Genomic DNA, 9,648 nt, shown 5'->3' on the forward strand with positions numbered 1-9,648 from the left:
CCTTATAAAAGTATCACTCTTTGTAGTTGATTAAAAGAACTACTATGTGCCCTGACATGCAAAATGTCTCCACTAATGATACTATGGTACAGAAAAATAGTTAGGCTGAATTATTACCCTTATATCCCTTCTTTCCTTTTGTGTCAATTGGTCTGTTCTTGGCCATTTCTTTAATTATCTCCTGAACGATGTATCGGTCCTGAAAGCCTGCATCACTTGGAGTAAGCTCCACATGATTGGTGCTTGATAATGTAGTCAGCTCGAGATCAATAGTTCTACTCCCAGCCTGCATTGTTCAAAAGTTAACATAACAAAAGATTAAAGACAACAAAATTGACAATTATCACAATGTTATCAAGTTTAAATCCGCCAAGAAGGGCCACCAAAAGAATTGATAGCAAACACAATTCACTTCTCTGCATTAACAAGTTAGATGATACAACCTGAAAAACGAGTAACTGATCCAACAAGAGCACAAGATGAATATGGACACTAAGCAGGTCGTTAGAAGAAAAAGCAAAGAAACAGAAAAAAAAATCATGTGCAACTCACATCAACTTTCCACGCCCTGTTCTCCACTTTCACCTGCAGTCAAGTAGTAAATCAAGGAACTTTTCAGTTTCCATATGAAATAAAAAAAAGGTAGCAATCAGAAGATAAACATCAATCTAAAGAGGATATAACGCGTCAGAGTTAGTGAGAGAGTTAAAAAAACACATCTCAACATACAAAAAAACAAACAATTTGCTTTGCTAAACAGCATTAAGGGTTCAAAGTCTTCATCTTTTAGTACTGAGAAAGGGGTTCAATTAAAAAGGATACCTTCTCTGCACTAGCACCATATATCTGCTTGAGAAGCGCCATGATTAGGGTTTTCTTACCCGAACCTGACGGCCCATAAAAGAGCAAATGCGGACAATCTTGCTCGGTAACCTAAGAGGAAAAATAGAAAAAAATCAGATTCAAAATCATCGAGAAAAAAATCCCCAAATCTCCTAGGGTTTGAACCAAAAAAAGGGCGTACCAGTTTCTTGAGATTTTGGGCGATATCTTCATGAACAATGACCTTGTCCAGTGATTTCGGTCTGTACTTGTCGACCCACAACATCTTTGCTTCACCACCGGAGGGTTTTCGGAGAAGACAATGAAAGTGGCGGGAAACAAGTGAATCGTCTTCTTCTTCCTCTCCTCGGCAGCTTTGTGAGATGTCTGTCTTTAGCTCTTTCTTCGCTTACTCCCACGTCAGGTTTGGAGAACCGAACCTTCTCTTTCTCTTAGAGTCTTTTCGTACCATACCCGGTTCAACAAAGTTGACAATAATACGGATACGGATCATTCGGATATGTATAATTTTTATTCAAACAAAACGTATCATGAATTTGATTACATCACTTATCATGGAATTTGAACTTATATATATCCTAACTATTACAACTTCTGTATACTGTAGATTGGGTATTTTTCACCGTGTCTGATTTAGAGTTTCCAGTAAATTTTGAATCTGTGAAAAACACCAGTGACCAAACCCCAGAAGAGAATCTCCGCGATAAGGACATACATAAGCACACCAACTCTTCTTGAATGCAAAACTCGGATAAACACATGCTCCCGAATCCAATTTATCTAAACCACAGGTTGTTAGTAAAAATCAATTGGAGTAGTAGTATTTGAAGACAAATAAAGAGGACATTCAGGCTCAGTTTAAATATTTACCAGTGTACTGTGCGGGTGGCGATAGTACCAACCATTGAAGAAAGCAGCCAACATGCCTTCAGCTCCCATCACGTAGACCAGCATTGCGTTCATGCCTATCCATTTTAGAGGCAGAAACATGAGTCTCCACTCTAATATATCGACCTGCAAAATCCCAAAACAACAAAAACCAATGAATCTGTTTTGTCCAAAAGTTTGTCATCAAACGTCTTTAGTTGTCGTCGATGTAGTGGAGCAAGAATTACCAGTGAATACAAGGAAGAGAAGACGAGCGCCGCTGCACCAGAGGTCACGCATATGTAGCTGAAACTGTAGAGTTGTTTGTTCAAAGGCATCACTGCAATACATTTTTGAGTTTGTTATATATGTTAAGAGAAGAGACTGTTTTGAGTTGGATGGATCAAAAAAGCAAGGTCTTTCTCACAGTGGGTGAAATGCAGAGTAAGCCCGAGAGTGAGGAGAACAAGACCGGTGGAGATCCAATGTTTCAACCGAGCTGAATGCCCCTGAAAAAATTGGTAATGTTTGAGATAATGATGTTGAAAAGCCAAAACGGTGATTGTTCGTCAGAGCTTGAGGCTTATGTTTCATTTTAGTAAGTTGACCTTCAAGTGTAAGATGATATGTCCAAAATGGACTCCGATGATTGTAGAAAGAATAGCAGATATGGAGCTGCAACAGACAAGTTTCTGAGTGTTATAAACTTCTGAAGATGATGATAGTGCTCAGTTAGTGACAAAATTAGACCTTAAGATTCCTTCAGGCTCAAACGGAGCACGGCACCATGACGGTGCATCTTGGCGTAAAGATCCACCATAAGGAGAATCATTGGTGCAAGCCTAAAAACTCAAACGAAAACATATTAGGATTGAGTTGATTGACATGAAACATATGTAATTAATCGACCCTTCCTTTATTTTCTGTAACATAAAACTCAAAAGCACATTAGGATTGACACAAATCATTATGCATTTTTAAAAAATTTCTAGCATGTGTAGAATCTTCGGAGAGAGCGTGCTCAGTCTATAAGCAAGCACAACTACGTATTGTACCTTGGATCGTTTCCACGCAGGACGTTGATACATATGATTAATCCCTAAAACTTGTCTGTCAACATATCCAACAGCATTGCAGGGAGGGTTTAGCTTTCCTCTCAGACCACATGATACCTAGGGAAGGATTCCCAAAATTTCTTATATTATCTGACCATTTTCACACAACCCTTAGTAATGATCACATAACATACAAACATCGAAAGACTTACAGATTGGATTTTCCCATAGAGAACGCTATCTTTATCATTGACAACAAACTCCCAGTCAGGAACGTAAGTTCCATAGATTGTAGCCAGATAAATCACGAGAACTGATGCACCAACAATCCTGTGAATGTACTAGAAACAAGATTAATTCGAAACTCTTGATCTGATTTTCATGAAATTTTAATTCTAAACTAACTCAAATGTCAGGTTTTACCAATGCCAATAATATGACTTGAATATTGAGAACCTCCCAGTCCCAGATGACATATTCTCCTCATGTGAGTCCTTTGTGAAGATTTCAACCAATGCTACTACCAAGTAAGATAAAGCTATTCTCTACATGAAAACAGAAGACAAACATGAACCTTCTAAGTTACAATACATAAATACATAAAATGAACCATGAGCATGAGACAACACCTGAAGAATCCCACAAAACCTCATCATAGTCACATCAACACCAAAGCTTAATCTATCAGGTGCATGAGAGAAACCACCTAAACAGCAAAAGAAAATAAACTAGTATCCAAATACATAAATGTTAAATTAAAGAGGCTACAATCTACAAGGTTAGTTAAATTACCTTGCAATAGAAGACCCCAGAAGAGAAGCTTGCAAGTCCTAAAAGCAACCTTCTTACAAGCTTCAAATTTGTTCGAAATCCTCTGAAAATATTGAGAACAGACACAGGTTTTGTAATTCAATTTCTATGCAACAAACATCAGAACTCTGAGAGCTTACGAATTCCAAAAAAACTGACCTTTAAGGAAAGAGCAATGGAGACGCCGACGATGAACAAAAAGAAAGGCATTACGAAATCAGCCAAATTGCAACCTTCCCATGGAGCATGAGCAATCACTGGCCACTCTCCTCCAGCGTCATCAACGAGAATCATCAACTGATTCAAGTAAGAACTTTTTAAAAGAAAAACTTAAAGTTCGGAATTTCGCAGGAAGTAAGAGAGAAAGAAAGAAACGTACGGCTACGGTGAGGCCACGGAAAATGTCGAGAGAAGCAAGTCTTTGTCTGTTTCCGGCGAGGCTCCTCCGAGATGATGAAGCAGTATCATCTTCAGGTACGAGGAGTTGTTGATCTTGACTCTTCTTCTCCACTTTGGTTTTCGCCATTTTTACCTCGACAAGCTCACACCATTATTGGCTCTACTACTCAACACTTTCCAAAAAAAAGATCACAAATTGCTTAACAGGCCGTGAGCTTATTAGTGGGCTGGTTTGATAGCCCATTAACATTTTTTTTTTTTTTAGGGTTTCTGTGTTTTTAAAAAGCCGCCGACAAAACGATATATTAGGGTTTCATCTTCTGCCTGAGCTGCTCAAAACGTGAGAGAGAGCAAAAGAGAGAGTCGCCATCGTCGTCAAAGAGGTTGGTGAAAATGAAGACGATTCTATCTTCCGAGACAATGGACATCCCCGACAGCGTAACCATCAAGGTTCACGCTAAAGTCATCGAAGTCGAAGGACCTAGAGGCAAACTTGTTCGTGATTTCAAGCATCTCAACCTCGATTTCCAGCTGATTAAGGACCCCGAGACCGGGAAGAAGAAGCTCAAGATCGATTCGTGGTTCGGATCACGCAAAACCAGTGCATCCATTAGAACCGCTCTTAGCCATGTTGATAATCTCATCTCCGGTGTTACCAGAGGGTTCCGGTACAAGATGAGGTTTGTGTACGCTCATTTCCCCATCAATGCTTCTATTGGTGGTGATGGCAAGTCTATTGAGATCCGTAACTTCCTTGGCGAGAAAAAGGTTTGTCTTTTTTTTCTCTTCTTCATCACTGTTTTGGTTTAGTCTAAAATGATGGAAGACTGAAGGTAGATAGAAATGTGGTTTATATAATAGGTGAGGAAGGTAGATATGTTGGATGGTGTAACCATTGTTCGATCTGAGAAGGTTAAGGATGAGATTGTTCTTGATGGTAACGATATCGAGCTCGTCTCAAGGTCATGTGCTTTGATCAACCAGGTAACACTCTCTATAATTAGCACAGTTTTCATTTTCTTGGGACAAGGTTCAGTCTTTTTTTTGGTTGATGATTGAATTTGGTATTTTGCATCTTCTTCCATAATTTGATTTCTTGTATAAACTTAAGATTGATGTTATCTATATAAATATGTCTCTTACAACAGAATGATTAGTAAATTTTGCCTAGTTTGTATAATAAGGATGACCATTTGTGTTTGGAAGTGTTTTGTTTGGCTGATGTTTGAGGTTTGGGATCACATTTTGCATACTGAAACCAAATGAATGGTTTGATTTACATGGATTTGTTGTGGTTATGTGCAGAAATGTCACGTTAAGAAGAAGGATATCAGGAAGTTTCTTGACGGTATCTATGTCAGCGAGAAAAGCAAGATTGTCGAAGAGGAATAGTTTGATATTCGAATGTTAGTTTTCGTTTTCATGGACCAAATCCACCTGTGTTTGCAAAACTCATTATCCGTTTTTGGCTTTTTTGTTTGGGATTTTATTTACAAGTTTTGGAGACAATCTCATTATTTACCTTGTCAATTCGTATCGGATTTATACTTAAAAGAGTCGCACACAGATCTTATCAACCTACAACAATGTTACAACTACACGAAAGTAAACCACAGTTCATCATGTCACAGTATTTCAACATATGCTGCACTGAATCAATTGAAACTTTCTGATTTTATTAACCAAAAAGCATTGAAGTTGTGTTAGAACTACACACTTATTCTCTTCCTTTCAGATTCCTTCATCTACAGACTTCTTAATCCCAAATTCAAAGTGATCATTACGATTCTGATCTCTGCCCTAAGTTTTTGTTTCTCCTCTTCTGCCATTTAGAATTCGGTGAAGCTTTTACCTCAGCGTCGACTTTGTTTTGACTTGATGATCACTTGCTTTATTATACTTGCTACTCTCTAGGATTGATACAAGTCAAACTTTGTTTCTGTCTCCTTCGATCATACCCCATTCGAATATGTGATGTAATATCGTTTTAATGTTGACATCCGATCGTCTTCCTCTGGCTTATAGTTTATATTCTAAGATTATGAAATTTGATCACATAATAATTATTTTAACTTCAGCAAAAATTGCTAACATTGACCGAACAGACTCAATTGAAGCGTAAATGAAACAGCATTCTCAAATTTCATATACCGTCAAATTTCACAAGGCAAAAGACAACTTCTGTTTCCAAAAGATCAAAAGGAGAATCCAAAAACACATTCCCTCCCTATCCCTTACATACGTAAATAGAAAACCAATGAAAGACCAACTTCTTATGTAACTCTGGTTTTCTCTACAATCAAACTAACCCAGTAGCAGCAACAAGAGAAGTTAGCAGCGCTTGGTGCCAGCTAAAAACAGAGAAACTCTTAAAAGTTGTTGTATTAACCACGCCCACGACCTGCTCCTGTTTTCACAAGACAACACAATTTGAGTTTAGCTTAAAATATATTAGAGGCAGACACAGAGTTATTCTAGTAAAATCAGAGTTTTGTGACAGCTTTGGCTGTGTATTTTTTACCTCTGTTACCACCCATCTTCCCCATTGAAGTTCCTCGGCCTCGGCCTCTGGCCCCTCCATCTTCCATACCACGTCCTCTTCCGCGTCCAACCCCTGGTGGTTTCCTATCTGCACATATACAACCATTACTGATAATTATCAGGAACAGCTTGCATCTGCTTGAAAACCTCCCAATAAATCCGTAATTCTTGCCATTGGATCAAAACAAAAAAAAACATGGCTAATTTGTAACGCTTGAGCGTATTGTATTCTCGATTAAATTTTTACAGTTAAGTATTCTCGATGTCAACACTTCAGAAAACTCTTAAGAATATTTCAGTAAAAGCACAACATAGACAGTGAGAGATACTATACCTGTGCGGGTTTTCTCCTCCTGTACTTTATCAATCACCTGAAAAGAGAGAAGAAATCAATACAAGTCAGTCAACTCAATCTAGGTTGAAGCAGCAAATAGAGAATAGAAACAGCTTATAACTGTCACTTCCAAATAAAGATATAGTGAATGATAAGTGATTATCTTAGATAATATAGGGATTGAAAACGAATTTAAAAAGAGCGTATTTCAAGAAATGGAGCAACTGGCTTCAGAAACAAAACACAGCAAAGTCCATAAAAGTGAAAAAACATTCTGGTCAGGTAAAACCATTCCCTGTGATATCGTCTAAGACGCACTACAACAAGAGGCACCCTATCTGCTGAACAGAGTTCCACAGAAAAATGCCTCTTGGAGCACATATCTGATTTGGCTAAGTATCGTCATTCCAGAGAAAGAAGAACCGAAACGAAAGAAAGAAAGAAAAAACTCGATCAAGCAAGAGGCATATTATACAAGAAAACATATTACCGCATCAGGAACTCGAAGATACTTGATTGTGTTACCACGGATATAACATTCGGGCATTCTCCAAAACCTGTCTCCGTCCTACAATGTAATCAAGCAGCAACGTATCAGAGTCTCAAACTACACAAAATCTCATTACGGAACAGACAAAATAAAAAAAAAATTTAAAAAAAGATAACCTTTGATGTACAGATGACTTCACGCAGATGGATGTTCATCCAAGTATCACAATTCACCAAATGCCCATTGTAGGTCTCTCCATTCTTAAGCTCGACAAGCTACCAAAACAATTCAATCATCAAAAAGATGCAAACTTTAAGCAATTGCACACAACTATCATAATGCAAAAAAATATATAAACCCTTTAACGCAACATCTCAAATTTAAACAGTGCTCGCTCAAACTCAGCTCCCATACAAAAGACAAAATAAATAATCAAGGATGGAAATTTCACTAACCATAGGATGGCCTTGAGCAGTTTTGAGGAGCGAAAGAGGAAGCTAAAACAAATCAAAACAAAACAAAAAAGTTAAGAGTCAGAATTTGAAATAATAGTGAAGAAAACAAGACGGAACGAAAAAACAAACCCTAAGTCCATCACGCAACTTACCATCTTCTCAGATTAGAAGCTTCACGGATCCGTAAAATAAACCTGGGAATATAACATAAAACTATCCATAAGATGCGGAAGAACCTAATAAAGTAAAACAGAACAAAACCCTAGTTTGGCTACTTCAAAAATTTCAAAACAAAGGGAGAAACCTTGCTATATACTTAGTAGATCGGCTTCCTCTTCCACGGGAGAAGATGAAAGCGATTGGAAGAAGAAAGAGAGATCGAAGATTAGAGGGAGGCGACGAAACTTCGAAATCTGTTTGCTTTCTTCGACTTCTCGTTGACAGTGAGAGGGATTTCTAATGAATAAAATGATTAATGAATCGCGCTGTTCTTTTTAGTTTTAGGTCAATTGTGAAACTTTTAGTGATTTGCACTCGAGCCCCCTTAACTTTATAATAATTTCGTGTTTTCCTTGTATTTAACTCTAGATATAAATATATACCAATTTGTCAACAAATCCGATGTCGTCCAGCGGTTAGGATATCTGGCTTTCACCCAGGAGACCCGGGTTCGATTCCCGGCATCGGAGCTTTTTACTTTTATTTTTGCCTGCTGTCTTTTTATACTAATATTATCACCAGCAGGCAGCAGTTTGAAATGGTTAATCAGGAGTCTGGAGGAAAATAATAAATCTGTAATATGTTATTGATGAAATTAATTTACATCACCAATGTCACTTTGGATACAATTTACCTAACACACTGTTAAAGCTATTTGCAACCCACAATATTTCACACCTGTCTAAATTAGCAAACCAACTGGAACGTGCTTGACCTTAGACCATCGCCAGTAACTTATCTTAATCAAATTCTCGACCAGACAACTGCGTAATCGTCAACATTTAACTGGTTTCAGCACATGAAAAGCTGATAGTCAGGTTCCTGAGTAGTTCCGACATTCAAGTAATTGACATCAACTGCCGTTGTTCCCAAATCATCTGATGGAGAAGGATAAGACAGAAATTTACAATAGATCATAGTTCTGTAAGAGATATTTGAGTTCAAGTCTAATCAAAATGTGATATACAATGAAGCAAATAGAGGATAAGTGAGATGAGAGAAGGCTTAGAGTTGTTCAAACCTTCGTATATTGTTCTTACAAACTGAACATACTTAGGGATAAGATCCCGGTATATGATTCCATCTGGGTGCGCATCAAGCACCACAAGTACACCTATGGATCAATTAAACATTACAGTTGCTTCACGCGATTCAAAAGAACGTAACACAAGAGAAATTTCTGGAATGAACAAGAGTAGTCATAGATACGTTTGTACGAATCAAAAGGAATGTTAGACCGAAGGTCATGAAAGGAAAAGTGTTCAGATTTTTAGGAAAGTTCTTTTTTATTACTCTCGGAGATGACAAGAGAAGTAATGATACCTAGAGCAACCCAACCTGGACTAGAGTTGCTGGGTAATGGTGCCAGCCATAGGATATTCCTCAAGTTCATTGAATCATCGTACGTCACATCAGATCCTAACACAAAAGAAGTTACAATTATAAAACTGAAGATTCAAGGGATTTTTGTGACCATTTCTGTATTTCAATGCAAGAAAAATCACAGTCACATGGACAAGAACACAAATTACCTCTCTGGCAATATCCCATGTTGTAAGGAAACACTTTCTTGTCATAAGCTGGATACTCTTTAGCATGAAACCTACCATCAGCAGAAGATACTGATCAACAACA

The 9,648-nt window shown here is 37.8% G+C and overlaps 5 protein-coding genes and 1 non-coding gene across 6 annotated transcripts in view; 2 read left to right on the forward strand and 4 right to left on the reverse strand.

The window, feature by feature from the left end:
* Positions 1 to 1,237, reverse strand: part of LOC104707025 (replication factor C subunit 3) — a 4,393-nt gene extending 3,156 nt beyond the window's left edge. Inside the window, exons 1-4 of the mRNA XM_010423277.2 lie at positions 1,025 to 1,237; positions 823 to 933; positions 553 to 585; positions 118 to 286 (exon numbers count right to left, since the gene is read on the reverse strand). Coding sequence (XP_010421579.1) covers positions 118 to 286; positions 553 to 585; positions 823 to 933; positions 1,025 to 1,108 — 397 coding nt within the window. The 5' untranslated portion in view covers positions 1,109 to 1,237. The remainder of the gene's footprint in view (positions 1 to 117; positions 287 to 552; positions 586 to 822; positions 934 to 1,024) is intronic.
* LOC104707026 (heparan-alpha-glucosaminide N-acetyltransferase-like) lies at positions 1,336 to 4,101 on the reverse strand. Its single transcript, XM_010423278.2, has 13 exons — positions 3,955 to 4,101; positions 3,735 to 3,872; positions 3,558 to 3,639; positions 3,395 to 3,471; positions 3,189 to 3,310; positions 2,978 to 3,095; positions 2,766 to 2,882; positions 2,461 to 2,552; positions 2,319 to 2,385; positions 2,138 to 2,219; positions 1,959 to 2,050; positions 1,714 to 1,857; positions 1,336 to 1,623 (listed from the first exon to the last, which is right to left on the reverse strand). Exons 1-13 carry the CDS (start codon positions 4,099 to 4,101, stop codon positions 1,477 to 1,479), a joined length of 1,425 nt encoding a protein of 474 aa, XP_010421580.1. The 3' UTR covers positions 1,336 to 1,476.
* Positions 4,274 to 5,530, forward strand: LOC104707027 (60S ribosomal protein L9-1). Its single transcript, XM_010423279.2, has 3 exons — positions 4,274 to 4,742; positions 4,836 to 4,958; positions 5,280 to 5,530. Exons 1-3 carry the CDS (start codon positions 4,368 to 4,370, stop codon positions 5,364 to 5,366), a joined length of 585 nt encoding a protein of 194 aa, XP_010421581.1. The 5' UTR covers positions 4,274 to 4,367; the 3' UTR covers positions 5,367 to 5,530.
* Positions 6,068 to 8,271, reverse strand: LOC104707028 (sm-like protein LSM4). Its single transcript, XM_010423280.2, has 8 exons — positions 8,099 to 8,271; positions 7,947 to 7,988; positions 7,795 to 7,836; positions 7,516 to 7,614; positions 7,340 to 7,417; positions 6,850 to 6,886; positions 6,496 to 6,603; positions 6,068 to 6,381 (listed from the first exon to the last, which is right to left on the reverse strand). The coding sequence occupies exons 2-8, from the start codon at positions 7,947 to 7,949 to the stop codon at positions 6,359 to 6,361; spliced, it is 390 nt and encodes a 129-aa protein (XP_010421582.1). The 5' UTR covers positions 7,950 to 7,988; positions 8,099 to 8,271; the 3' UTR covers positions 6,068 to 6,358.
* On the forward strand, positions 8,412 to 8,483 carry TRNAE-UUC. Its single transcript has one exon. It is a non-coding gene; the product is annotated as a tRNA-Glu (tRNA).
* Positions 8,574 to 9,648, reverse strand: part of LOC104707029 — a gene marked incomplete in the record, with an annotated part of 3,185 nt that continues 2,110 nt past the window's right edge. Inside the window, 2 exon segments of the mRNA XM_019228428.1 lie at positions 8,574 to 8,891; positions 9,035 to 9,127. Of these exon segments, the coding sequence (XP_019083973.1) occupies positions 8,806 to 8,891; positions 9,035 to 9,127 (179 nt within the window).

The sequence above is a fragment of the Camelina sativa genome, chromosome 8 (assembly GCF_000633955.1).
Source record: "Camelina sativa cultivar DH55 chromosome 8, Cs, whole genome shotgun sequence".
Taxonomy (NCBI): domain Eukaryota; kingdom Viridiplantae; phylum Streptophyta; class Magnoliopsida; order Brassicales; family Brassicaceae; genus Camelina; species Camelina sativa.

Bases quoted from the DNA above. Each gene is read 5' to 3' on its own strand.
- LOC104707026 (XM_010423278.2), bottom strand. From the start codon at position 4,101: ATGGCGAAAACCAAAGTGGAGAAGAAGAGTCAAGATCAACAACTCCTC. The intron at 3,096-3,188 runs GTAAAACCTGAC...GTACATTCACAG, and splicing joins AAGTCATATTATTGGCATTG to GATTGTTGGTGCATCAGTTC. The intron at 2,051-2,137 runs GTGAGAAAGACC...AATGTATTGCAG, and splicing joins TACTCTGCATTTCACCCACT to TGATGCCTTTGAACAAACAA.
- LOC104707028 (XM_010423280.2), bottom strand. The intron at 7,615-7,794 runs GTTAGTGAAATT...TTGTTTTGGTAG, and splicing joins CTGCTCAAGGCCATCCTATG to CTTGTCGAGCTTAAGAATGG. The intron at 6,382-6,495 runs GTAAAAAATACA...TTGTGAAAACAG, and splicing joins GAAGATGGGTGGTAACAGAG to GAGCAGGTCGTGGGCGTGGT.
- LOC104707027 (XM_010423279.2), top strand. From the start codon at position 4,368: ATGAAGACGATTCTATCTTCCGAGACAATGGACATCCCCGACAGCGTA. The intron at 4,743-4,835 runs GTTTGTCTTTTT...TTTATATAATAG, and splicing joins ACTTCCTTGGCGAGAAAAAG to GTGAGGAAGGTAGATATGTT. The intron at 4,959-5,279 runs GTAACACTCTCT...GGTTATGTGCAG, and splicing joins CATGTGCTTTGATCAACCAG to AAATGTCACGTTAAGAAGAA.